This window comes from Melanerpes formicivorus, unplaced genomic scaffold (genome assembly GCF_026170545.1).
Source record: "Melanerpes formicivorus ecotype bairdi unplaced genomic scaffold, bMelFor1.0.p_v2 SCAF_5, whole genome shotgun sequence".
In the NCBI taxonomy this organism is placed as follows: domain Eukaryota; kingdom Metazoa; phylum Chordata; class Aves; order Piciformes; family Picidae; genus Melanerpes; species Melanerpes formicivorus.
This window is the reverse complement of record NW_027142357.1, coordinates 652384-678101: the sequence shown is the minus strand read 5'-3', so window position 1 is coordinate 678101 and position 25718 is coordinate 652384. Positions and strand designations below refer to the sequence as shown.

Below are 25718 nucleotides of genomic sequence, written 5' to 3'. Positions count from 1 at the left end.
AACAAACAGTCAAAGCAGAGAGAACAGGTAGAACAGTTACATAAATGAGCAGGCACAAACACCCTTTCTTTCCAGCTCCTCCTGGTACCCTACAGCCTGTCCCCTGCTATCTGTGCCTTCTTGCTAGGGCTGTTGTAACACTCACACAAAACTCATCTGGGGGACAAACAAACTTTTCCTATGCAGGGCCCTGTTAGGGCTGTGCCTGTATGAGGTAAAGAACAGACACTTGCCTTCCTGACACAGAAAGCCATGTTTGAGGCACCTCCCTTACTCCCAGGATGAAGATTCAGCAGAGGTTTTGTCCTTAGGGGCTCGGTGCTACTCCCTACAGTTTATGACTATAGCCCCTTGCAGTCCTTTTGCTGTCCCAGCCTTGCACCCTGTGGAAGCTTTGCAAGAGCATTCTTCAGAGGCAGCTGATGACTGTTCTCTGCTATGCCCATTCTGGAGCAGTCTCTCTGTAAGCAGGGAAGTCCTCACTGTCTTAATGCTCATGTGGCTCTGCCCTGCAGATAATGTCACCCAGGGAGCAGAGGCCAGTTCCTAACAGGAGATGCTCAAGCTGCTGCTCACCCACTTGCTTCCTGTGCCAATCTGAGATCACCTCTTGGAGCAACCACATGCTCTGTGGTTCATATGTCCTGTTGTGCCTTCAGCACCCTGGGAGCTTCTCTGGTCATTCCCAATGTCTTCAGTAAGTGCCTAAAGGAAGGTTAAAGGGTAGCATGGGAACATACTGGAACTCACTTATGTATATAGACTGTGTTCATGGTGTACAGGATCACAGGCTCACAGGATGTTGGGGGTTGGAAGGGACCTCCAGAGAGCATTGAGTCCAACCCCCTGTCAGAGCAGAACCATAGAATCCAGCACAGGTTGCACAGGAACACATCCAGACAGGCATGGAAAGGCTCTAGAGAAGGACACTCCACAACCTCTCTGGGCAGCTTGGTCCAGGGCTCTGTCACCCTCACAGTGAAGAAGTTCCTCCTCATGTTGAGGTGGAACCTCCTGTGCTGCAGATTCCATCCATTGTCCCTTGTCCTATCACAGGGTGCAAATGAGTACAGCCTGTCCCCTCCCTCTTGAACCCCAGTCCTCAGATATTTATAGTCATTGATCAGATCCCTTCTCAGCCTTCTCCCCTCCCCTTCCAACCTCGGTGATACTGTAATACTGTGACTAAACAGCCCCAGGGCTCTCAGCCTCTCTTCACCATGCAGTGTTCCAGTCCTTTCAGCATCCTTGCAGCCCTCCCTTGGACTCTCTCCAGCAGATTCCTGTCCCTCTTGAACTGGGGAGCCCAGAGCTGGATGCAATATTCCAGGTGAGGTCTCAGCAGGGCAGAGTAGAGGGGGAGGAGAACCTCCCTGGATCTGCTGGACACACTCCTCTCAATGCACACCAGGATATATAGAATATATCTATATGGTATAGGTGAGAAGATCATTCAAATCAACACTTTGTTCTGCATGCCTGTGCACATTTTCATGTGTATAGAGAGAGCTCTACACATACAGATACACACACACACACACATCCATATGTTTACACACATATCCAACACAGAATTTCCAGTGGTCTACATGATGGCATCACAATGAATATTACAATTAGTAAATGATGTGACAGATATTTCCCCCCCTCCCCCTCCTACATTCTACTATGACTAATTTGTTTTGTTCACTGTAACAAATTTCTCCTCTCTCTGTTTTCTTTTCAATTTGGTCAGCTCTGTTAAAAACCCCAAAAACACAAGAGGAAACACCACATGGGAAAAGAGAAAACCAGCACAACAAAACAACAAACAAACCAAAACAAAACATGGGCCAATAATGGCACAGTGTGGTGAATGGCAAGAATGGGAAGGCAGAAATAGGTCCCAAAACAATGCTGTAAGGTCAGAGCCTAAGGAATTTCATAGCATGGGCAGTCAACCTCTACTCTATAAGCACCTGCTGATGCTATGGAAGATATAGAAGCACTGGGAACTGGAAGGCCATCTGCTGTGTTGCTGTTCTACAGTGTTACCACAGAATCACAGAAACATTCAGGTTGGAAAAGACCCACAGGATCACCAAGACCAACCCAGAACCCTACTCTACAAGGATCACTCCTAAACCACGGCCCCAAGCACCACAGCCAAACCTCCCTGAAACACATCCAGCCTTGGGGACTCCAGGTGTTCAAGAGGAGATTGGAAGGTGTTCAAGAGGAGATTGGACGTGGCACTTGATGCCATGGTCTAGTCATGAGGTCTGTGGGGATAGGTTGGACTCGATGATCCTCGAGGTCTCTTCCAACCTTAGTTATACTGTGATACCACCTCCCTGGGCAGCACATTCCAAGCCCTGATCACTCTTGATGGGTAAAAATTCTTCCAGTATGAACCTGCCCTGCTGCAGCTTGAGGCTCTTCCCTCCTAATGACCTGTGAGAAGAGACCAGCACCAAGCTCTCCACAACCTCCTTTCAGGGAGCTGTAGAGAGCCATGAGGTCTCCCCTCCTCTTCTTCAAATTAACCATCCTCAGCTCCTTCAGTTGCTCTTCATCAGATTTATTCTCCAAATAATCTCTCCCACTCTGAAAAATCTCACAGGCATGAGCAACTACTATAATAGCATTGCTAATGCTATGTGCCATTCCTGACATAGAATCATAGCTTCAGAGAATGGTCTGGGCTGGAAGGGACCTCCAAAGCTCATCCAGTCCAACCCCTCTGCAGTCAGCAGGGACATCCCCAACTAGATCAGGTTGCCCAGGGCCCTGTCCAGGGAAGAGGCCTCAACCATCTCCTCACACTAGAGCAGGTTGTTCACAGCCACATCCAGCCTGGCCTTCAAAACCTCCAGGGATGGGGCTTCCATCACCTCCCTAAGCAATCTTTTCCAATGTCTCACCACCCTCATGGGGAAGAACTTCTTCCTCAGAAAAGGCTAAACTATGGACAACAATTCCAAAGTTCAAAGAGCCCAAGTATCACCTGAATTTTGTCTAGACATAAGATGTGCCACACATACTGAACAAGGCTACTGATGCTCACAGGAACAAGACTAAACCTGTGCTATTAAATCAAGAATATGGGCACTGTAGACAGAAGCAAAGCCACATATCAGCAACATGAAAGAGAAGTTACATATTTCTTACCAGAAAATATGAATCACAGACTCATAGGATGGTCCAGGCTGGAAGAGACCTCCAAAGTTCATCCAGTCTGACCTCCCCACAGTCAGCAGGGACATCCCCAGCTAGATTAGGTTCCCCAGAGCCTTGTTGAGCCTCTACTTGAATATCTCCAGGAAGGGAGCCTCAGTCACCTCCCTGGGCAACCTGTTCCAGTGTTCCACTACCCTCATACAAAAGAACTTGCTCCTAAACAACTTGTTCCTACTCATATTGTCGTGACAGTCAACGAGGCCCTGGGCAACCCGGTATAGGACATCTGATATGAGCCCTGTGTAAACAGCTGTGCCAGTCTTTAAAGACCTCACTGCCCCTCAATTCTTAGTGCCTAGTACCACAGGGGAGAAAATATGGTGGAAGTATTTCACACCAACCTCAGCAATAGAATCACAGAATCATAGAAACAATAAGGTTGGAAAAGACCTCAGAGATCATCAAGTCCAACTTGATACCCAAGACCTCGTGACCACTAAACCATGGCACCAAGTGCCACATCCAACCCCCTCCCTGGGGACTCCACCACCTCCCTGGGCAGCACATTCCAACGGCTACCAACTCTCTATATAAGTGGTGGATGAAGAAAACTATGCAGTCCCTTCCATTGTGGGGATATGCAACAGCTGCTAAGCTACAACAAACTGTTGGACTGATAATATTCTTCATAGAATCATGGAATTGTAATATTGTCAGGGTTGGAAGGGACTTCAAGGATCATCCAGTTCCAACCCCACTGCCATGGGTAGGGACACCTCACACTAGAGCAGCTTGCTCACAGCCACATCCAGCCTGGCCTGAAAAACCTGCAGGGATGAGGCTTCCATCACCTCCCTGGGCAACCTCTTTCGGTGTTTCACCACCCTCACCACCTTCTTCCTTACATCCAATCTCAATCTACCCATTTATAGTTTTGTTCCATTCCTCCCAGTCCTATCACTCCCTGACACCATAAAAAGTCCCTCCCCAGCTTTCTTGTAGCCCTCTTCAGATATGGGAAAGGCACAAGAAGGTCTCTATGGAGCTCTTCTCCAGACTGAACAACCCCAACTCTCTCAGTCTGTCTCCATAGCAGAGCAGCTCCAGCCCTCTGCTCATCCTCGTGGCCCTTCCCTGGACACATTCTGTTCTTCTCAAGGAATGACAGTTCTCACCTAGGAGCTAACCACCACCAGTGTTTCTGCAGTGGTAGAATGATGCCCAACTTAGACTGGGCAAGACATTTGCTTTGCTAGGATCACTTGCCTGAGCAGTGCCTTACATGCAGGGCACTGCAGGTGTATGACAGACAGAGGTGAAATATGGGCAATGCTGTGTGGAAGTGTAATGCCAAGAACTAAAACCAAAAAGACATAATGCCAGAGAATACAGTACACTGTAAAGCTACAAAAGAAAAATGAATCATGGTGAAAAAGAAACATCTGCTCCTTTGTGTGTGTTTTTGGGAGTCAGATTGGAGTTTCTTAAGAAAAACAAACCAACCAACCAGTAGCAACAGAACCTGAAGATCCAAGGTTGTCTCCCTGAGAGCAAGGAAGAGTTCTGAGCTAAGGCCAGGAGCATGTGAATGCCTGCAGGGAGGCTTTAAAACAGAAGATATTAGGAGCTTGCATTACTCATAAAGTCACTTCTCAGACACTGCTGATTTGGGAAAGACATTGCAATGAAACAGGCTCTGGTGGAACAGGAGTGTGGCTGTTCCTCTGTTTTGTGTGCCAGAAGGAAGGGACAGCTCCCCTAACGGATGGTATGTAGACAGTAAGACATGCAAACACAGAAGAAAAGAGATCATCATAGCAAGCTTTGTGCAGGGTTTCCCCGTTTCTGTGCTTATCTTCACTAAAACTTTCAAATGGCCACAAAAGTGGGCGGGGGTGGGGTGGGAGGAGGGGAAGGGGGGGGGGGGGAACAAACAAAACTTAAACAAAAGCAGCCTGATGGAACACCCTTTGTTCTATTAGGCACTGAAAGCTTTACACAGCTGATTTGGAACTAAGTGCTTGGAAGCAAGCAATTCAATTGGTGGTTGTTTTTTTTGTTCCAAGCCTATTGATCAAATTGCATTTGAGGTAGGAAGCCCAAATGTTGCATTTGCAGAATTTATTTGTATAGTCTGGATTTTTTAATGACTTTTTTTTCTTTTCAATTGACTTGGCCAGAGGTTTTCTTTTTTTGTTGTTGTTGTTGTTGTTTTTCCCTAAATCAAAACAAAAGAAGGAAAGTGAAAGAAAAGAGCTCCAGGGACCAAAAAGTCAGAGAAGGCTAAGAATGGATTACAAAAACTACAGAGAAAGTAGGAGGGGGGAGGGGGGGAAGGGGAAAGGGGTAAAAATACAGAAAGGGAGAGATTAAAAGAAAGAAAGAAAAGAAAAAAAGGTAAAAAAGGAAAGAAATGAAAAAGGAAATCAAAAGAGGAGACGAGACCCCTGATTTCTAACCATCTTTTTCTTCTGTGTGATGAAGCTTGGATGGGTGTCTTCGGCAGGTGCGCCATTTACCCAGACGCTTGAAGAAATTCTCCTCTTCGTCTCGCCCGTTGTCCAGGCCACCTCCTGGCCCCCCTCCTTCTGACAGCTTTACTGCACTGGTAAACTTCACCTGGGCGAAGACAGAACCACAGAATCACAGCAAACAGCCAGTTGGAAGGGACCTCCAAGCTCGTCCTGTGCAACCTGCAGCCCAGCACTGCAGGGTCAACACCAAACCATGTCCCTAAGCACCAGCTCCAAGGCTGCTTGAACACCTCCAGGGATGGTGACTCCAGCACTGCCCTGGGCAGACCATTCCAATGGCTGAGAGCCCTCCCTGGGAAGAAATATTTCCTAGCATCCAGCCTGAGCCTGCCCTGCTGCAGCTTGGAACTATTTCCTCTGCTCCTCTCCCTTGCCACCAAGGAGCAGAGGCTGTCCCCTCCTCACTACAACCTCCCTTCAGGGAGCTGCAGAGAGCAGTGAGCTCTCCCCTCAGCCTCCTCTTCTCCTCTGGGTGTTCTCCATCCTGAACACCCCCAGCTCCCTCAGCCTCTTCTCATAGCCCAGGTGTTCCAGGCCCTTCTCCAACATCGTTGCCCTTCTTTGGATATGCCCCAGCCCCTCAATGTCCTTCCTGGAATGAGGGCCCAGAGCTGAACACAACACTCAAGGTGTGGCCTCAGCAGTGCTGAGCACAGGGGATGGTCTCCTCCTGTCCCTGCTGCCCACCCTGCTTCTGATCCAAGCCAGGATGCCATTGGCTTTCTTGGCCACCTGGGCACTGAGGGCTCATGTTCAGTTGACTGTCAAGGGGAATCATCAGGGCCCTCTCTGAGTCACAGTGTTCCAACCACACATCTCTAAGTCTGTAGTTCACCATGGGGTTGCTGTGGCCCAGGTGCAGGACCTGGCCCTTGGCCTTGTTAAACTTCATAAAATGAGCCTTGGCCCATGGGTCTGACCTGTCCAGGTCCCACTGGAAAAACCTCCCTACCCTCTAGCAGATCAACACAGCAGAGGGTTGGATCAAGCTGCACCCTACCACTGTCTCCTGATCTTGCTTGCTTAGACATAAACCATCTACAAGACTGCAACTTAGTGGATGGCCACAGCACCACCACTGGGGCTGCACAGTTTTACCTATGCTGAAGATTCAAGGTTTGGTCTTTTGCCAGAGCCTGTAAAGGCACAAAGAAGGAATGAGTGTGACCAACAATTAAACCTTCAGCTAAGTGCAGCAGAGCCTTCATTTCCCTCTGAGTGAACCAGCTGACAAAGACTGTCTAGGTTTAACCTTGTCTTCAGTGTGAGCCTCAGAAGTCCACTCTCAAATTCCCATGGCACTCTACTCTGAAGACTTTTATGACCAAGTCTTGTTGGCTGTAATGTCCACATTGAGGAGAATCATAGAACCAACCCGGTTGGAAAAGACCTCAGAGATCATCAAGTCCAACCTATTCCCGAATACCGAACACCTCCTGACAACTAAACCATGGCTCCAAGTGCCACATCCAAGCCTTTTATGAACACCTCCAGGGACGGGGACTCCACCACCTCCCTGGGCAGCACATTCCAACGGCCAATTACTCTTTCTGGGAAGAACTTTCTCCTCACCTCAAACTTCCCCTGGCACAGCTTGAGACTGTGTCCTCTTGTTCTGGTGCTGGTTGCCTAGGAGAAGAGACCAACCCCCACCTGGCTACAACCTCCTACCTGGTAGAAAGAAGCTCTCCCCTGAGCCTCCTCTTCTCCAAGCTAAATACCTCCAGTTCCCTCAGCCTCTCCTCACAGGGCTGTGCTCCAGACCTCTCCCCAGCTTTGTTGCTCCTCTCTGGACATGTTCAAGAGTCTCAATGTCCTTCTGAAACTGAGGGGCCCAGAACTGGACACAGGGCTCAAGGTGTGGCCTCACCAGTGCTGAATACAGGGCACAATGACTTCCTTGCTCCTCCTGGCCACACTGTTCCTGATGCAGGCCAGGATGCCATTGGCCTTTCTGGCCATCTGGGCACACTGATGACTCAAGTTCAGCTGCTGTCAACCACTACCTCCAGGTCCCTCCCTGCCTGGCTGCTCTCCAGCCACTCTGCCCCAGACTGTAGCACTGCATGGGGTTGTTGTGGCCAAAGTGCAGCTCCCAACACTTGGACTTGTTGAATGCCATCCTGTTGGACTCTGCCCATCTGCCCAGCCTGTCAAGGTCCCTCTGCAGGGCTCTCCTACCCTCTAACAGATGAACACCCACCCCCAGCTTGGTGTCATCTGAAAATTTACTGATGATGGACTCAGTCCCCTCATCCAGATCATCATGTTTCCTTGGACAGCTAAAGCTAGCCAGGTGTTGGCCTCCCAAGCTGTCTGTAAGCTGGTCTGACACATTTACCTTGGAACTCTGCCTGATGAAAGACAGACGGTCAACCGAGCTGATATCTAGGAGATCTTCCACCCCATCAGCCAGGCCAGAGAGGGAGGAACGCTTCAGCCAGTTCCCTGTTGCAGAATAAGCCACTCAGGACAATCCTGAAAACACTTCCAAGCAGAATCTATTTACTAGCATTTGCAGTATATGGAAGGAAAGGGGAAGGCAACCCTTATGTGCTACATGTATTAACTCCCACGGAAAGACAGGACTTGGTGCTTCTAAAGGAGGTGTTCTGTGTCTAGCAAATGCTATTTGGAGTATTTCTCTTCTACAGAGAGGAACAAGGCCTGTGAGGATAAGGGACTTGCCCTCTGCTTTGGGGACATGGATTCAATATTCTTTTTTGCCACAGGCACCCTCTGTGACTTTTGGCAAATTGTTTCCATTTCCCTTTGCCTCAGTTTGCCATCTCTAAAATGGAAGGAGCAGCATTTCCCACATTCCCTTGGGAGAATATACAGTAGGCTTGGACAGTAAAGGACTCTGATGCAGTATTTCTTAAGGCAGATATGTCCAGAATCATAGAACAGCCTAGGCTGGAAGAAACCTTAGAGATCACAGAATCAGCCAGGTTGGAAGAGACCTCCAAGATCACCAAGTCCAGCTGATCACCCAACCCTAACTAATCAACCCAACCATGGCACTAAGTGCCTCATTCAGGCTTTTCTTAAACACCTCCAGGGATGGTGACCCCACCACCTCCCTGGGCAGCACATCCCAATGGCCAATCACTCTTTATGGCAAGAACTTCTTTCTAAGATCAAGCCTAAACTTCCCCTGGCACAGCTTGAGACTGTGTCCTCTGGTTCTGCTGCTGGTTGCCTGCAAAAATAAACCAACTGCCACCTGGCTGCAACTTCAGGAAGTTGTGGAGAGCAGTAAGGTCTCCCCTGAGCCTCCTCTTCTCCAGGATCATCTAATCCAACCTCCCTGCCATGGGGAGGGACACCTCTCAACCAGCCCAGGTTACTTAAGGCCCCATCCAACCTGCCCTTGAACATCTCCAGGGAGGGGGCATCCAGACCCTCTCTGAACAGCCCATTCCCGAGCCTTGCCCCCCCTCCAGGTGTGTTCCTCCGCACATGCAACCCATAGAGAGAAGAGGAAGGGGACATACATTTACCTATGGGTAGCTTGAGTTTCTTGCGGAGGGAGATGCGTCGGGAGCGGGAGCGGGAGCGCCGGTCCGTGGTGGTCCCAGAGTGGGCCGTGGTGCACTCGGAGGTGTCCTGCTCAGACTGGCTGCTGGTGTCGCTGGCGGCACTCTGGGACTTGAACATCTTGCGCCAGAAGTCCTTGCGACCCAGAACGGCCCCTTGGATTTGCTCATCACTGGCAGAGAAGGGGTGGGGAAAGGGATGGGGAAAGGGATGGGAAAAGGGTGGGTGTTAACCCATCACAGGGATGGGAAAAGGGATGAGGATGAGCTGCATGGCAGGGGAGTTTGGGTGCTCTGGGGAATGAGGTATCCCTCCTGCAGACCACTCCAAACCTCCCTATTCCTGGAGGCTAAGGGAGATGGAGTTTTCCAGCCTGCAGAAGAGAAGGCTCCAGAGGGACTTAATAGCAACCTTCCAGCACTTGAAGGGGGCTACAAGAAGGCAGCAGAGATGCTGTTTGCAAAGGCCTGCAGGGACAGGACCATGGGCAATGGCTTCAAACTAGAGCAGAGCAGATTTGAATTGGATGTGAGGAACAAGTTCTGCACCATGAGGGTGGTTCATTTTGGATTGCGAATGTACTCTCCTCAGTGGGACATAATCAAGTTTGACAACATGCTTGATAGTGTCCAAAGCAAACAATAGCCAGCCCTCCTACCCTCAGGAGTTTGTCCACTGCAGAGGTCATTCCAATTTTCAGTTTCTGCACATGAAAAATCATATCCTTGAGGTCAACATGCCCCATACTAACAGGACTACGCTGGTGCTTTCTGCAAGTGTGTACTGAGGAACTTTTGACCATCATGACAGCCATCACTCTGCTGAGACCCCACCTGGAGCACTGTGTCCAGTTCTGGAGCCTCTATTCCAGGAAGGATCTGGAGGTGCTGGAAGGTGCCCAGAGAAGGGCCACGAGGATGAGCAGAGGGCTGGAGCTGCTCTGCTATGGAGACAGACTGAGAGAGCTGGGGTTGTTCAGTCTGGAGAAGAGAAGACTCTGAGGAGACCTAATTGTGGCCTTCCAGTATCTGAAGGGGGCTACAGGAAAGCTGGAGAGGGACTTTTGAGGGTGTTGGTAGTGATAGGACTGGGGGGAATGGAGCAAAACTAGAAATGGGTAGATTGAGATTGGATGTTAGGAAGAAGTTGTTCCCCATGAGGGTGGTGAGAGACTGGAAGAGGTTGCCCAGGGAGGTGGTGGAAGCTTCATTCCTAGAGGTTTTTCAGGCCAGGCTGGATGTGGCTGCGAGCAGGTGAAAATCTCTGCTGGTTGGCCATGCAAACCAGGGTGGGTAGCATTGAAAGCAGGCATTACCTGGATGTTATCAGCAGTTGTGGAGAGACTCAGCACTTTTCCTGTACCACCCAAAGAGATAGTCCTTGCTGTCCCACCCACTGAAGCTGCTGGCAATAACCCAGGAAAGGATTCAGTGTTTACTTACTGCTCTGGAGTTTGCATGGGGCGGCTGGAGATGTAGCTACGGCACTCGTCGGGGGCAGCTGAGGCCTGGCCTTTGTCGATGATGACACTTCCCACCTCGGATCTAAACAGACAACACAAACCATCAGCTCAACTGAGGGGATGGCTCATCTCACAGCTGTCACACACACACATGACCAGGAGAGCACCTTTAGAGATGCACCCCCTCTTCAGAAACTTACTGCCTCTCTCTACACCATGCATGAAAAAGGCAGCAGCTCTTAGATGCAAAGCCAGCCCTCACTGCCAGAGGGATAGGGAACTGTTTGAAAGAGTCCAGAGCCACAACAATCATTAGGGGAGTGGTAAATCTTCCTCACGAGGAGAACTTGAGGGAGCTGAGGGGTCTAGAGCTTGGAGAGGAGGAGCCTGAGAGGTGACCTCATTGCTGTTGCTAAAGCTGTGCAGGGTGAGTGCCCAGAGGCTGGAGCCAGGCTCTGCTGGGGGATGCCCAATGCCAGCACAAGGGGCAGTGGTGGAAGCTGAGGCAGAGGAAGTTCCATGGAAACAGGAGGAACATTTTTTCCCCTGTGAGGCTGACAGAGGCCTGGAGCAGGCTGCCTCAGGGGGGTTGTGGAGTCTCCCTCTCTGGAGAGATTCATACCCCCCTGGATGTGTTCCTGTGTGACCTGCTCTAGACGACCCTGCTCTGGCAGGGGGGTTGGACTGGATGAGCTTTTGAGGTCCCTTCCAGCCCCTAACACTCTGTGATTCTGTGAAATCAGAACTTGTTAGGATGTTAGGAACTTGTTCCTAATATCCAATCTAAATCTGCTCTAGTTTGAAGCCATTGCCCCTGGTCCTGGCCCTGCAGGCCTTTGCAAACAGTCTCTCTGCAGCCTTCTTGTAGCCCCCTTCAGGTCCTGGCAGGTTGCTCTTAGGTCTGCCTGGAGCCTTCTCGTCTCCAGGATGAACACCCCCAGCTCCCTCAGCCTGTCCTTGGAGCAGAGCTGCCATGGCCACCTCTGGACCCTCTCCATCAGGTCCATGTCCTCCCTGTGTTGAGGGCTCCAGACCTGCACACAGCACTGCAGGTGAGGTCTCAGCAGAGCAGAACAAAGTGTCAGAATCACCTCTCTGGATCTCCTGGCAAGCTCCTTTGGATGCAGCCCAGGCTACCACTGGCTTTCTGTGCTGCCTGCTCATGTCCAGCTTCTCATCCACCAGTATCCCCAAGCCCCTTTCCCACAGGGCTGCTTTCTATCCCTTCCTCCCCCAGTCTGTATTGAGTGCAAGTAGCCATACAGCCATGTGCAAATCAGTCATTTGCCTTCTTCCTCTGAGACACTCACCTCTTGCTCCCAGGAGGTTTCAGCTCCTGCTCCGTTTCCTCCGTTTTCTTCCCGGGAATCAGCTTCTCGGCGCTGTCCAGCAGGGCACTCAGTGCCACCCTCCGGAAGACGTTGCCGTGAGCTTCCTTGATGAACTGCACCAGCTGCCGGATGTCGCAGTACAAGCCCTGGGCGGCGAGACACCATGCAGGGGAACGAATTCAGCGAGCAGCAGGTGGGGAAGCAGTGAGAAGCAGCAGTTTGTAAGGTACTTCAGCAGGCTGTTCCTTCCCCCAGCTCTTGTCCCACACCCTGACCCTGTACAGGGTTTTGCTCCCTGGCTGGGGTAAGTTCAGTTTGTCTCCCTGTAATTGCCTCAACGTTGTTCACCTCCCCAAAATGTCTTACACCATTGTGAGCCTCCAACCACAGCAGGTGAGCTGGCTCAGCTTCCCAGCAGTGACAGCCTCCCTAGCACCTCTGTCACCCTCCACACAAACACACTCACAACTGCTCTCACTGCCCCTCCAGCTACTGCTGCCTCTAAGGGACAGAGGGAGGCACCTGAGCACCAGCACTTGCTGCTTGGACTTGGGCAAGCTGCAGGACTTGGGAATGCTGCAAGCTGGAGTCAGGCAATGCTAGACTCCAGATTGTGCTACCAGCTACTGTCCCCTAAATCTCTGTGCTCAACCATCTGAGCCAGGTGCTGTAAGGAGTCCAGTTTCTCTCCTGACTGCCTCAGTGTTGCTCAACTCCCCCAAATGTTTCACACTGTTGTCTCAGAGGACCACAAGCTCTGTGCTGACACTGGATCCCCCTGTAACCAGGACTCACATCCTCAGTGTTTGCCTTCACACCATTGTCCTAGAGGACCTCAAGCTCTGTGCTGACACTGGATCCCCCTGTAACCAGGACTCACATCCTTGTTGTTCACACCATTGTCTCTAGAGGAATCTCTTCTTAGCTATGAGACCACAAACACCTTGCTGATAGCCAGTGGACGCTGGGACTCACTGGGACAAGTCTTGGTGGACCTCCTCATGGACAGGACTCTCACAAGGTGACTGACACAGCAGTTTCCCAAGGTGTTTGTCACACCATTAACACAAGTTCTGTGGCAATAGCAGCTGATAACCAGACAAGGCCACAAGTTCTGCTCTCAGGAGTGTTACCATGAGACCAGGACTGGCACAGGTAACCACCCATGGGACCAGTGCTGACACCAGTCAAATGTGCCCAGCTGAATGGGGCAGGGTGACTGCCTGTGGGGCTGGGAAAGGTATAAAACCCCAGAGGCAACAGGGAGAGTTTGAAGCTTCCACGCTTATCAAGCAGCAAGGCCTCATCTGGATCCAAAGACTCCAACATCTCAGCCTTTGCTGCTGTAAGCTTCCCCACTCATTAAGACCTTCAGGATCAGCTGGATCAATGGTGGTAATTCTCTGTTTGCTTTGCTGCCCCTTGCTTATTTCTTCCTCCTTTTCTATATTTCCAACTTTTCCTCCTGTAAAATAAATTCAAGTGTTTTCCCCAAACCAACTACTCGCTTCCTTCTTGGTTTCATTTGGGGGGGTCCATAAAAGAGCCACACCTGCTGCAAAAGTGGATTGAGACAGCTGGGATCAAAAGCTGAAAACTCCTTTTAGTGCACTCAGAAGCAGCAGACAATGAGGAGCATTACTGTTCAGGAAAGTGCTCTGCAGTGGGCTTCAGCAGATGTAGAGGTATCAGAGAGTAAAAAAGCTGCAAAATGAGGGAGCTGAAAAGGTGACTTAGAGCCTGTCAGGCTGAACACCCCCAGCTCCCTCAGCCTGTCCTCCTAGAGAGCTGCTCCAACCCCTGATCATTTCCATGGCCTTCCTCTGAACCTGCTATGTCAGGTCCATATCCTTCCTGTATTGAGGGCTCCAGACCTGCACACAGCACTGCAGGTGAGGTCTCAGCAGAGCAGAGCAAAGTGGCAGAACCACCTCTCTGGCTCTGCTGGCAGTGCTGCTTTGGATGCAGCCCAGGCTGCCCTTGGCCTTCTGTGCTGCAAGCTCACCCTGCCTGCTCCTGTCCAGCTTCTCATCCACCAGCACCCCCAAGTCCTTTTCCTCAGGGCTGCTTTCTATCCCCTCCTCCCCCAGCCTGTATTGGCAGTGAGGATTGTTCCAGCCTCATGTTTCAGCTAGGACTGCACAGCTTGCTACACTTGAGGGGTTTGGCTATTGGAATTAATTTTTCACTGTAAAGCCTTGCTGGTGACACTCAAGTGAAAAGGTAACTTTGCTGACATGACCTCAAGTGCTTACCAGGTTTTCTGGGCTGTGCAGCTCATGTGTGGTGGAAGCGCAGCGAGTGATCAGCGACTTGAACATGGCACTCACGATAATCCCTTCCACACTCTGGGCTGTAGATTTATTGTCCACTGTGCTGAAGTTATTCCCAAATCCAGCCTTGTCTGCAGAGTACAAGCAAGCCCCCTTGTTAGAATGGTCTAGAAAGGATGGCTTAAAGACACATGTAAAGGGATTCAGATACGAGAGACAAAGGCAAGTATCACACTAGCACAGTACATTAAATTTTGAAAGGGACCTCCAGAGATCATCCAGTCCAACCCCCCTGCCAAAAGCAGGATCACCCAGGGCAGTCTGCACAGGAATGCATCCAGACAGGGCTGGAAAGTCTCCAGAGAAGGAGACTCCACAACCTCTCTGTACAGCCTGCTCCAGGCCTCTGTCACCCTCACTGCAAAGAAATTTCTCCTCATCTTGAGCTGAAACCTTCTCTCTTCAAGTTTCTCTCCATTGGTCCTTGGCTTATTGCTGTGCACCACCCAAAAGAGCTTGGCCCCCTCCACTTGACCCCCAGCCCTCAGCTCTTGATAGACATTGATCAGATCTCCTCTCAGCCTTCTCTTCTCCAGACTAAACAGCCCCAGGGCTCTCAGTCTCTCTTCACAGGGGAGATGCTCAAGTCCCCTAATCGTCCTCGTGACTCTCCCTTGGACTCTCTCCAGCAGTTCTCTGTCTCTGTTGAACTGGGGAGCCCCAAACTGGACACAGTATTGCAGGAATGAAAGCAGAAGGGAAGGGTGAAATAAATAAGGATGAAATCTTTCCAGAAACAGTTGTAGTAAAAAAAAAAAACCACAACCAAACAAACAATAAAACCCCCACCCCACCAAAAAAAAACCCACAACCAACAAAACAAAAGGATTGAAAAGACCAGGACCACTCTGGATCCCTTTTATCCACATCCCTCATTTAGATATGTCCAGCACAAGGCATAACATTTGAATAATAACTCCAGCTTTTCTATTTACTCTTCTGAAGTGTTGTAGCCACTGTTCTGAGGGCAGGTGCTGGATGCCTGCAGAGCTCAGGGTTCCTTAGCTGACCAATTCCTTAGCAGGCTGCCTAGAGCCAAACAATCACACTCCATGGGTGCCAAGAACAAGATCCTCTCCTTGGCACCCTGGGACTGGAACATGCTGCAGAAGCCACCTCCTTGACATGCTGCCACCTCTGACTGGGAAAAGATTTTAGCTTAGAGATGTGGTTGGGTTTGACTGGTTAAGGGATTGATAAAGAGTATATAACACAGCCACTCTGAGCTATAGTCACCTGGGATAGGGATTTAGGTTAGGAACAGCCTGGGGGGGGGTTAGGGCTGCTGGGGACTTCTGCTTCTGTTACTTAGCTACTTCTGGCTCGGGCTTTGGTGTAGGGATGCTGCTAGGGATATGCTCAGGACTTCTGTTAGCTGCCTTGTCTGTTAAGGGCTTCCAGGACTTCTGCTGTAAGTGGGACTCTGGAAGCCTGTACTGCTGGGGATTCTACAGTGCAGCAATAAAGGACTTCATGATTCTGTGATTCTGAGATTCTCTGCCCTCTGCATTTCTGGATCTCGTTGCTATACAGCAACAGGGTTCCTGCCTTCATTCCTCACCTGATGGCCCCCAAATAATTATAAGAACTACACTAAAGGACAAGAGATGTTTGATTAAGCATGAAAAAGAAATCTTCTGAACTACAGGAATGCTGAGTTTGCAGGGTGCACAAGGAGAGCAAGCTTCCAGAAAGAGTCATCAAAGGATGAGGGGTTTCTATGAACAATAAGCAACAGCTCAGGTTTGTTAGGTGAGAGAAAAGACTTTCACAAGCTGCAGGAGCTGCCATGCTCCAAAGCCCCAGACAGTCAACAATTGATGAATTCTTCCTCTGGGCATCTTATTCACAACAGTTTGCTTTTTGATCTTCTCTCTGAGATGCCTAGGATCAGAGGTAGGCTATTAGACCAGACAGGCTCCTGGAGCACTTCAGGGGCACTCTGTAAACAGCTGCTGCTACGTTCACAGAGTCAGAGAACCTATTAAGATCCTTGAGTGCATCCATTCATTTGGACAAACCATTGAGCCAGACCATGCAGAAATGATTGGTCCTTCTAATAGCACCTGAGATAATGTTTTTAACTTGAAAAAGAAAGCAGGTTTACCTACAGATGAACACACCTGCACAAGCAGTTGGAACTGCAGGCTGCTGCATCTCTGTGGTCCTCTTCTTGTCTATTCACAATCACAGACTGCATCAGGATGGAAGGGACCCTCAAATGTCATCTTGTCCAACCCCCCTGCAGCCAGCAGGGACACCTCCAACTAGAGCAGGCTGCCCAGGGCCACATCGAGTCTGATCTTGAATAGCTCCTCAACCACAGCCCTGGGCAGCCTGTTCCACTATTTTACCACTATCCCTCTAAAGAACTTCAGAACTCCTTATGTCCAACCTAAATCTCTCCTCCTCCAGTTTCAAACCATTGTCCCTCGTCCTATCGCTCCAAGCCCTTCTAAACAGTCCTTCCTCAGCCTTCCTGTAGGTCCCCTTCAGACACTGAGATGTAGCTACAAGGACTCCCTGGAGCCACCTGCTCTCCAGGCTGAATGTCCCAAATTCTCTCATCCTATCCCCATATAGAGATGCTCCAGCCCTATGACCACCCTCGTGGCACTCCTCTGGACCCACTCCATGTCTGCCTTGTTCTGGGAGGCCCAGAGCTGGACACAGTACTCCAGGTGAGGTCTTCTCATATGACAATGCTGCAAATCAACAGCACAGTTGTGTGCAATGGATGGGGAACTGGCAGACAGGCTATAGCCACAGGGTGGGCATAAGCTCTTTTTCAAACTGACAGCCAGGCACAAGTGGAGTCCTTCAGGGATCAATATTGGGCCCAAGCCTGTTTTATAACTTCATGAGTGATCTGGATGTTGGGATCAAGAGCACCCTGATGAAGTTTGCAGGTATTCAGTCTGTTCCTGCTATTTGCTGCCTTACCTAGGGTAGATCTGTGGGGTTTAGTGCTCAATTTTATCTCCATCTCTAATAAACCCTGGCTTAAACAGGCCATGCCTGGAGTACTGTGTCCAGTTCTGGAGCCCCTAGACATCTGGATCTGGAGGTGCTGGAAGGTGTCCAGAGAAGGGCCAAGAGGATGAGCAGAGGGCTGGAGCTGCTCTGCTATGGAGACAGACTGAGAGAGTTGGGGTTGTTCAGTCTGGAGAAGAGAAGGCTCTGAGGAGACCTTCTTATGGCCTTCCAGTGTCTGAAGGGGGCTACAAGAAAGCTGTGGAGGGACTTTTGAGGGTCTCAGGGAGTGATAGGACTGGGGGGAATGGAGCTAAACTAGAAATAGGTAGATTCAAGTTGGCTGTTAGGAAGAAGTTGTTCCCCATGAGGGTGGTGAGACACAGGCACAGGTTGCCCAGGGAGGTGATGGAAGCCTCATTCCTGGAGGTTTTTGCAGCCAGGCTGGATGTGGCTGTGAGCAACCTGCTCTAGTGTGAGGTGTCCCTGGGCCCATGGCAGGGGGGTTTGAACTGGATGATCCTTGAGGTCCCTTCCAACCCTGACAATTCCATGATTCCAGCTGGCACCTGGTCATTTCATGTAGCAGAAAGCTTCCAGCCTCAGACACAGCTGAATGAAAAGAGTTTTGTTATTGTTTGGTTTTTAAAGAGCTATGACTAACAGATAGGATGAAGGAAAACAGAGGCCTTCCATTTCAGGTGCACTGGGTGATACAAGATTAGTAGGTGAGATCACTGGGTGGCTGTAAGAAGCAGCCTGAAGAACATTGTCTGTCTCATCGCTGTCATCGGGAACTGAGATCTCCCTATTCCAAAGACTCTAACTGACATTCAGGCTCACATCTCAACATGAGTTTGCAGCAGCCTGCTCCATAACAAGTCACTGATGGAGCTCCTCAGCCTGGACAATGGAATACAGTCTCCATGGATTTCCAGGTGCAGATCCCCTGGGAAGAGGCCTTGACTGGTACCAACCATCTGTACCTGCCAAGTGTGATGGGTGGCGGCCACACTGCCCTTGATTCTTTCGTCAGAACAAAGAACCACAACTGCTGCCCAAAGGGACTGAGCCCTGGGGCTGCCAAGGGAACCACAAACCATTATAATGTGAATAGCTCCTAGCCTAAGGCTACCCAGCTCCAAGGTAGACCATGCCTGGGCCACACCTTGGGCACTCCTCGTGGGCATGCGTGGAAGCCTTACTCATAGGGGGCACAAGGGGTAGAGAGAGGCAGTATTCAGACACAGGCAGGTGTGAAACTGACTATAAAAGAGTTCTCCCTAGCAATGGGACAGGTTACAAAAAGAAGAAGTAACAATAAAATTTTGAAGGAAAGCTTTCCCCACCCAGACCAAGAAAAGATCAGAAGGAGCATCAGGATTGGAACCAGGACCAGAGAGGTGTCTTTGGATCATAGTATTGGAGGTACCTACAGGCCTTTTTCTCTTCACTTTATTGTACTTTCCCCCTTTTTCCTCTCATTTTTCCCTACCTGTTGTATGCTATCTTATGGGCAAACATTGAAGTTTTACTGTCAAATCAATCACAGAATCACAGAACCATTCAGACTGGAAAAGACCCTCAGGATCACCAACCCAGAACCCTACTCTACAAGGATCACCCCAAAACCAGAGCCCCAAGCACCACATCCAAACCACCTTGAAACACAGCCAGGCTTGGGGACTCCACCGCCTCCCTGGGCAGCACATTCCAAGCCCTGACCACTCTTGATGGGGAAAAATTCTTCCTAATGACCAGTCTGAACCTGCCCTGCTGCAGCTTGAGGCTCTACCTTCCTGTTCTACAGCTAATGACCTGTGAGAGCACCATCCTCTCCACAACCTCCTTCCTTTCAGGGAGCTGTAGATAGCTCTCCCCTCAGCCTCCTCTCTTCTCCAAACTAACCATCCCCAGTTCCTTCAGTTGCTCTCCATCAGATTTCTTCTCCAGGCCCTTCCCAGCTTCCTTGCCTTCCTCTGCGCTGGCTCCAGCACCTCCACATCTCTCTTGTATTGGGGTGCCCAAAACTGGACACAGCACTCCAGGTGTGGCCTCCCCAGAGCTGAGTGCCAGGGGACAATCCCCTCCCTGCTGCTGCTGGACACAGCATTGCTGATCCCCGCCAGGATGCCTTTGGCTTTCTTGGCCACCTGGGCACACTGCTGGCTCCTCTTCAGCTGCTTGTCCCTTAGCACCCCCAGGTCCCTTTCTGCCAGGCAGCTTTCCAGCCACACTGCCCCAAGCCTGGAGCACTGCTTGGGGTTGTTGTGACCCAAGTGCAGGCCCTGGCACTTGGCCTTGTTGAAGCTCCTCCTGTTAACATTGGCCATGGATCCAATCTATCCAAGTCCCTCTGTAGAGCCTCCCTGCCCTGGTGTAGATCATCATTGACACCTCACTTGGTGTCATCTGCAAACTTAACTGCTGACAAATTCTGTGTCTTCATCAATCAAGATGTTAAACAGCAGTGGTCCCAACACGGAGCCCTGAGAAACACCACTGGTGCCTGGCCAACAGCTGGGTTTAACTCCACTGACCATCACTCCTTGGGCCCTTTCTACCAGGCAGTGCTTTAACCAGCAGTGAAGTGAACCCCTGGAGTGCTTCCCTGAGTTTTTGCACTTTGACATCACACTTATGAACCATCATGAGTCCACTGCTTGGGCTGTGACAGTGGTCAGATGAGAAGAGATCCAGCTCCCCTGACCTGCACTGGCTGAGGGTTCACTATGTTTTTGAGGAGAGTAATGAACTAATTTGGTTTTTTTTACTCTTTTAAGGGAAAACAAAAAGGGCTTGGCTTCTCTCTGATGGCACAGCTTAGGAATATTCAAGTGTGCCCAGGTGGCTGTGGGGGTTTTAGGCCTATGGCATCCTGTTCTGCATCAGGAATGGTGTGGCCAGCAGGAGCAAGGAAGTCATTGTGCCCTGTACTCAGCACTGGTTAGGCCACACCTTGAGTCCTGTGTCCAGTTCTGGGCCCCTCAGTTTCAGAAGGACATTGAGACTCTTGAACATGTCCAGAGAAGGGCAACAAGGCTGAGGAGAGGTCTGGAGTACAGCCCTGTGAAGAGAGGCTGAGGGAGCTGGGGGTGTTTAGCCTGGAGAAGAGGAGGCTCAGGAGAGACCACCTTGCTCTCTACAACTCCCTGAAGGGAAGTTGTAGTCAGGTGGGGGTTGGTCTCTTCTCCCAGGCAACCAGCACCAGAACAAGAGGACACAGTCTCAAGATGCACCAGGGGAAGTTTAGGCTCGAGGTGAGGAGAAAGTTCTTCCCAGAAAGAGTAACTGACCCCTGGAATGTGCTGCCCAGGGAGGTGGTGGAGTCCCTGAAGGTGTACAAAAAAGGCTTGGATGTGGCACTTGGAGCCATGGTTTAGCTGTCAGGAGGTGTTAGGTATCAGGTAATAGGCTGGACTTGATGATCTCTGAGGTCTTTTCCAACCTGGCTGATTCTATGATTCTGATGGCAGCTGTACTTACTGTCAGTGACTGGCTCCATGCAGAAGCCCAGCAAAGCATGCAGGAAATCCACCACGTTATTGAGAGAATCTCTGTTCACATAATCCCTCATGGTCTGCCGGAACTGCATCTTATCCAGTTTGTACAGCTTGGTCAGGCAGTTCTGAGCCTGCAACGACACCCAGCACACCACATCACGCCAAAGCACACCTTCAAGTCTTTGTTCCTGCTTAGTGCTCTGCTCTGCTGTCTAAAGTAACCTCCTCTAGGAGGCAGAAGGTGCAGGTTCTGTAACAGGAGACAGGTTCACCTCTGAAGCCAAATTCAGCATCAGGAGACAGTGCACCAGTAGGAGTGTCACTGTTTAGAGGTGGTGGTGAAGTCACTGCCAGCCAGGGCTGGAGGCTTCTCCTGCTCTCTTCAACCCCATGGTGAAGTCTGAATATGAATGAAGTAGCAATGTACCACCTCAGCCAAGGCTTATTGCCTTGGTGGAACAGGTTCTTAGCCTCAGGCATCTGATTTTCAGCCACCCAACCTACTTGATACCCCTGTACACAGCAACCCATTTATATCATGCAAAACATTAGCTTTTTACCTAACAGCTATTAATCATCAACTTGTTAGCACCAAAGCATCCATCCTAAAAGGGCCTCATGCAGGCTGGAGTTAGAGAAGAATCTGAAACATCAACTCTAAGGGAAACATGAGCCCTCTTTCTGCCTCACTAGAAGGCACTTGGCTTTCCAACTCACACATGTGATTGTCCATGCAATCAACACAAATGGTGCATGCAAAGCAGTTTGGCCAGACAAAACACACAGAAAATGCAACAGACTCAGATGCAGAGGAAAATCTCTTCCCATAAAGACCTCAATTCAATGAGCCTGCTAAGACCCTTGGCTCCCAGAGACCTCTATTCATTTATGGTTAATGATATGCACAGGCCTAAATATTCTGTTCTGACCCAGCAGAAACACAAGCTTCAGCTTCAACACAACTTGAAAGCCTGCCCAGCATCTTGATGAATATGGTGCATGTTCAACCAGTGCTCTGGGCAGAACCTTTCTACTGTTTCTCTCATCCCACCTTGTCCTGTTATGACCAGAATTAACCTTCCTGCAGCAGTCTCCACAGCACCAGGGAGTTTGGCTAACAGAGGAATGCTGCATGACACAGAGGCAGCCACCCGACCTGTGAGCCTTCTACCTCACATCTCAGGGTCATATTATGGCTCTGTTGGCATGGCATAGGCTAACCAATGTGATGTAGAAGCACCTGGCTTCCACTCACCCCAAGGATGGGCACAGTGTAAATTCTCTCAGTCACCAAAACACTCCCTGCTGCAGACAGAAAGCAAGAAGAAGGTTGGAGAAAGCCTTTGAAAGGCTCCTCTTTCACAGGGCATTGGACTGATCTCAGCAAGTCAGACTCTTCTGGGCAGTCAAATGTCTGGGCTACATCCTGAGCCCTTTTCAGTGCTTCAGCCTGAGCAGAACCAAAAATGTAAGGAATCAACAGTGACCATCCAAGCTGCCCTTCCATAGGCCATGAGCCCTTCTTTTACTTCTTTGCAGCACACTACCTCTATGAGCACACACCTCTAAGAGCACAGTGCACTCCAACCAGCAGGAGCTGATGGAGCAGCCCAGCAGCAACCAGTCCTAATCACCATTAGGAAAGGAGGACATGACTACACCTTAGACTTCTGGATTGGGATGTGCAACCCAAACCAGCTGCACCTCTTGTGAGCAGCATACTCTGTGGGGCTCCCATCAATGTGAAAAACTACTCACACCAGCTCACACAAGGGATTTGCTCCCATGTGCTTGTCCATTCCCAGATGACCCATCCATTGGGGTGGTCAGAAGCAGCCTGGGCCTCAGGTATGCTCTTACCAAGCCCCAAAGGCTTACTGGAAGGGAAGAGGACAGCTGAAAACCTGCTGCGGCTGGGCTGCAACACAGTCTGTGAGCTGGGGCAGAGAGCAACACATTTACTGCCAGTACAGAGAAAGCTACAGAGGGGGCAGACAGGAATCTCAGCAGCTGATGTCAAGAGTACAGGGGGGGACACTTGAATGAGCTTTAATTCTCTTACATTCTCCCGGAATACCTGGTGTCTCAGGCGATCTCCAGAGAGCCCTCGGTGTCCTTCTCCACAACCATAGGCACAGCCCAGGGACTTCACAATTTTGATCAGCATTGTGAGTGCCAGCCTATGGGTGCTGACAGATGGGCCTTCCTCCTAAGGGTCACAGAGGGAAAGGTGGTGTGAAATCCTGGCACAGCCACTGGCAGTTGGTTAGCATGTTACTCATAATGGATTGCTATCACAGTATCACAGTATAACTAAGGTTGGAAGAGACTTCAAGGATCATCGAGTCCAACCTATAAACACAGACCTCATGACTAGACCATGGCACCAAGTGCCATGTCCAATCTCCTCTTGAACACCTCCAGGGATGGTGACTCCACCACCTCCCTGGGCAGCACATTCCAAAGGCAAATGACTCACTTGGTGAAGAACTTTCTCCTCACCACGAGTCTAAACCTCCTCTGGCACAGCTTGAGACTGTGTCCCCTTGTTCTGGTGCTGGTTGCCTGGGAGAAGAGACCAATCCCCTCCCGGCTACAACCACCCTTCAGGTAGTTGTAGAGGGCAATGAGGTCTCCCCTGAGCCTCCTCTTCTCCAGGCTAAACAACCCCAGCTCCCTCAGCCTCTTCTCATAGGGCTTGTGTTCAAGGCCTCTCACCAGCCTTGTTGCCCTTCTCTGGACACGTTCAAGTGTTTCGATGTCCTTCTTAAACTGAGGGGCCCAGAACTGGACTGCTATGGTGCCTCATTTTCAGATACTCCATCACTGAGTTGTTTAACTCTTGAAATGTTTCTTCCAACTATTTCACAAGTGTAAGGACCACCCCCTCCCTTTCAGCTCCCCTCAAAAAGTCATGCTGTAAATGGGAAACCCACTCCCTGCTGCCAGAAATACCACACAGCACTTCACAGATCACAGGATCAGAGGATGTTAGGGCTTGGAAGAGACCTCCAGGGATCATCAAGTCCAACCCCCCCACCAGAGCAGGACCTGGCCTGCATCAGGAACAGTGTGGCCAGCAGGAGCAGGGAGGTCATTCTGCCCCTGGACACTGCACTGGTTAGGCCACACCTCGAGTACTGTGTCCAGTTCTGGGCCCCTCAGTTTAGGAAGGAGGTTGACTTGCTGGAACGAGTCCAGAGAAGGGCAACAAAGTTGGTGAGGGGTTTGGAACACAGCCCTGTGAGGAGAGGCTGAGGGAGCTGGGGTTGCTCAGGCTGGAAAAGAGGAGACTCAGGAGAGACCTTATCGCTCTCTAGAACTACCTGAAGGGAGGTTGTAGACAGGCAGAGGTTGGTCTCTTCTCCCAGGCAGCCAGTACCAGAACAAGAGGACTTAGTCTCAGGCTGCACCAGGGGAGGTTCAGGTTGGATATTAGGAAGAAGTTCTATACAGAGAGAGTGATTGCCCATTGGAATGGGCTGCCCAGGGAGGTGGTGGAGTCACCATCATTGGAGGTGTTCAGGAGGAGACTTGATGGGGTGCTCGGTGCCATGGGTTAGCTGTTTGGGTGGGTTGGATTGGTTGATGGGTTGGACACGGTGATCTTGAAGGTCTCTTCCAACCTGGTTTGGTTTATTCTTATTCTAAGAAAATAACTTCCTAAACTGATAGCTGTAGCTTAGTCACATCACATTGTCCTTCCCTGCCTTTATTCTTATTCTTATTCTAAGAAAAAATAGCATCCAGCACAGGTCACACAGGAACACATCCAGACAGGGATGGAAAGCCTCCAGATGGAAAGACTCCACAACTTCTCTGGGCAGCCTGTTCAGTGCTCCAGTAGTCCAGCAGAGGTCTATGAGAATGCTGAAGGGACTGGAGCACTGCCCTATGGGGAGACTCTGAGAGCCTTGGGGCTGTCTGCAGAGGAGAAGACTGAGAGGGGATCTGATCAATGTCTATCAGTAGCTGAGGGATGGGGGTCCAGAGGGAGGGGACAACCTCTGCTCATTTGCACCCTGTGATAGGACAAGGGGCAATGGATGGAAACTACAGCACAGGAGGCTCCACCTCAACATGAGGAGGAGTTCTTCACTGTGAGGGTGACAGAGCTCTGGAGCAGGCTGCCCAGAGAGGTTGTGGAGTCTCCTTCTCTGGAGCCTTTCCAGCCCTGTCTGGATGTGTTCCTGTGTGACCTGTGCTGGATTTTATGGTCCTGCTCTGGCCAGGGGTTTGGACTTGATGATCTCCAGAGGTCCCTTCCAACGCCTAACATCCTCTGGTCCTGTGTGATCCTGTGAAATGTTTGGGCTTGCCAGCACTAAACATAATGATCAAGATCAGAGTGGATATGGACAAACCTTTTCTTGTTTTTTGTCGTTCTTCTCATATGGCCCTCCTCCTCCTCCTCCACCACCACCTCCATCACTTCCACCTCCACCTCCTCCACCGCTTCCGCCTCCTCCTTCTTCTCCTCCGTCTCCGGCTCCGCTAACCGGAGAAGGCCCAAATCCGCAAGCAGAGCCACTAGAGGCAGCCCCTTTGAGCTGGAAGGATCCTTCACTGGGTCTCTTTTCAGGGGCCTCATTTTCTTTATTCTCACTCTTCCTCCGAACCTTTTCCACGCAGGGCACCACACCGAGCTGCAGCAAGCACTCCACGATGTTCAGAGCCACGTCGCAAATCCGGGAGCTGATGTCATGGTTCAGCACCAAGTAGACAGCCTTCAGGATGACCTGGGAGATTCAAACGTTAGGGGTTTAAAGCCAGACCTATTTTCTCCTCTAGTACTATTCAGTGCCTGGAAATTCTAGTCAGAGGCTCATTACAGCAGGCACAGTGCAGACTCAGAATGAAGAACACACAACCCTCAACCCCAA

The 25718-nt window shown here is 50.4% G+C and overlaps 1 protein-coding gene across 1 annotated transcript in view; it reads right to left on the bottom strand.

The window, feature by feature from the left end:
* Positions 1-25718, bottom strand: part of UNC80 (unc-80 homolog, NALCN channel complex subunit) — a 196849-nt gene that overhangs the window by 116472 nt on the left and 54659 nt on the right. Inside the window, exons 13-21 of the mRNA XM_068137866.1 lie at positions 25200-25574; positions 22898-23044; positions 20819-20966; positions 14282-14430; positions 12006-12172; positions 10676-10777; positions 9197-9405; positions 8035-8141; positions 5679-5778 (exon numbers count right to left, since the gene is read on the bottom strand). Of these exons, the coding sequence (XP_067993967.1) occupies positions 5679-5778; positions 8035-8141; positions 9197-9405; positions 10676-10777; positions 12006-12172; positions 14282-14430; positions 20819-20966; positions 22898-23044; positions 25200-25574 (1504 nt within the window). The remainder of the gene's footprint in view (positions 1-5678; positions 5779-8034; positions 8142-9196; positions 9406-10675; positions 10778-12005; positions 12173-14281; positions 14431-20818; positions 20967-22897; positions 23045-25199; positions 25575-25718) is intronic.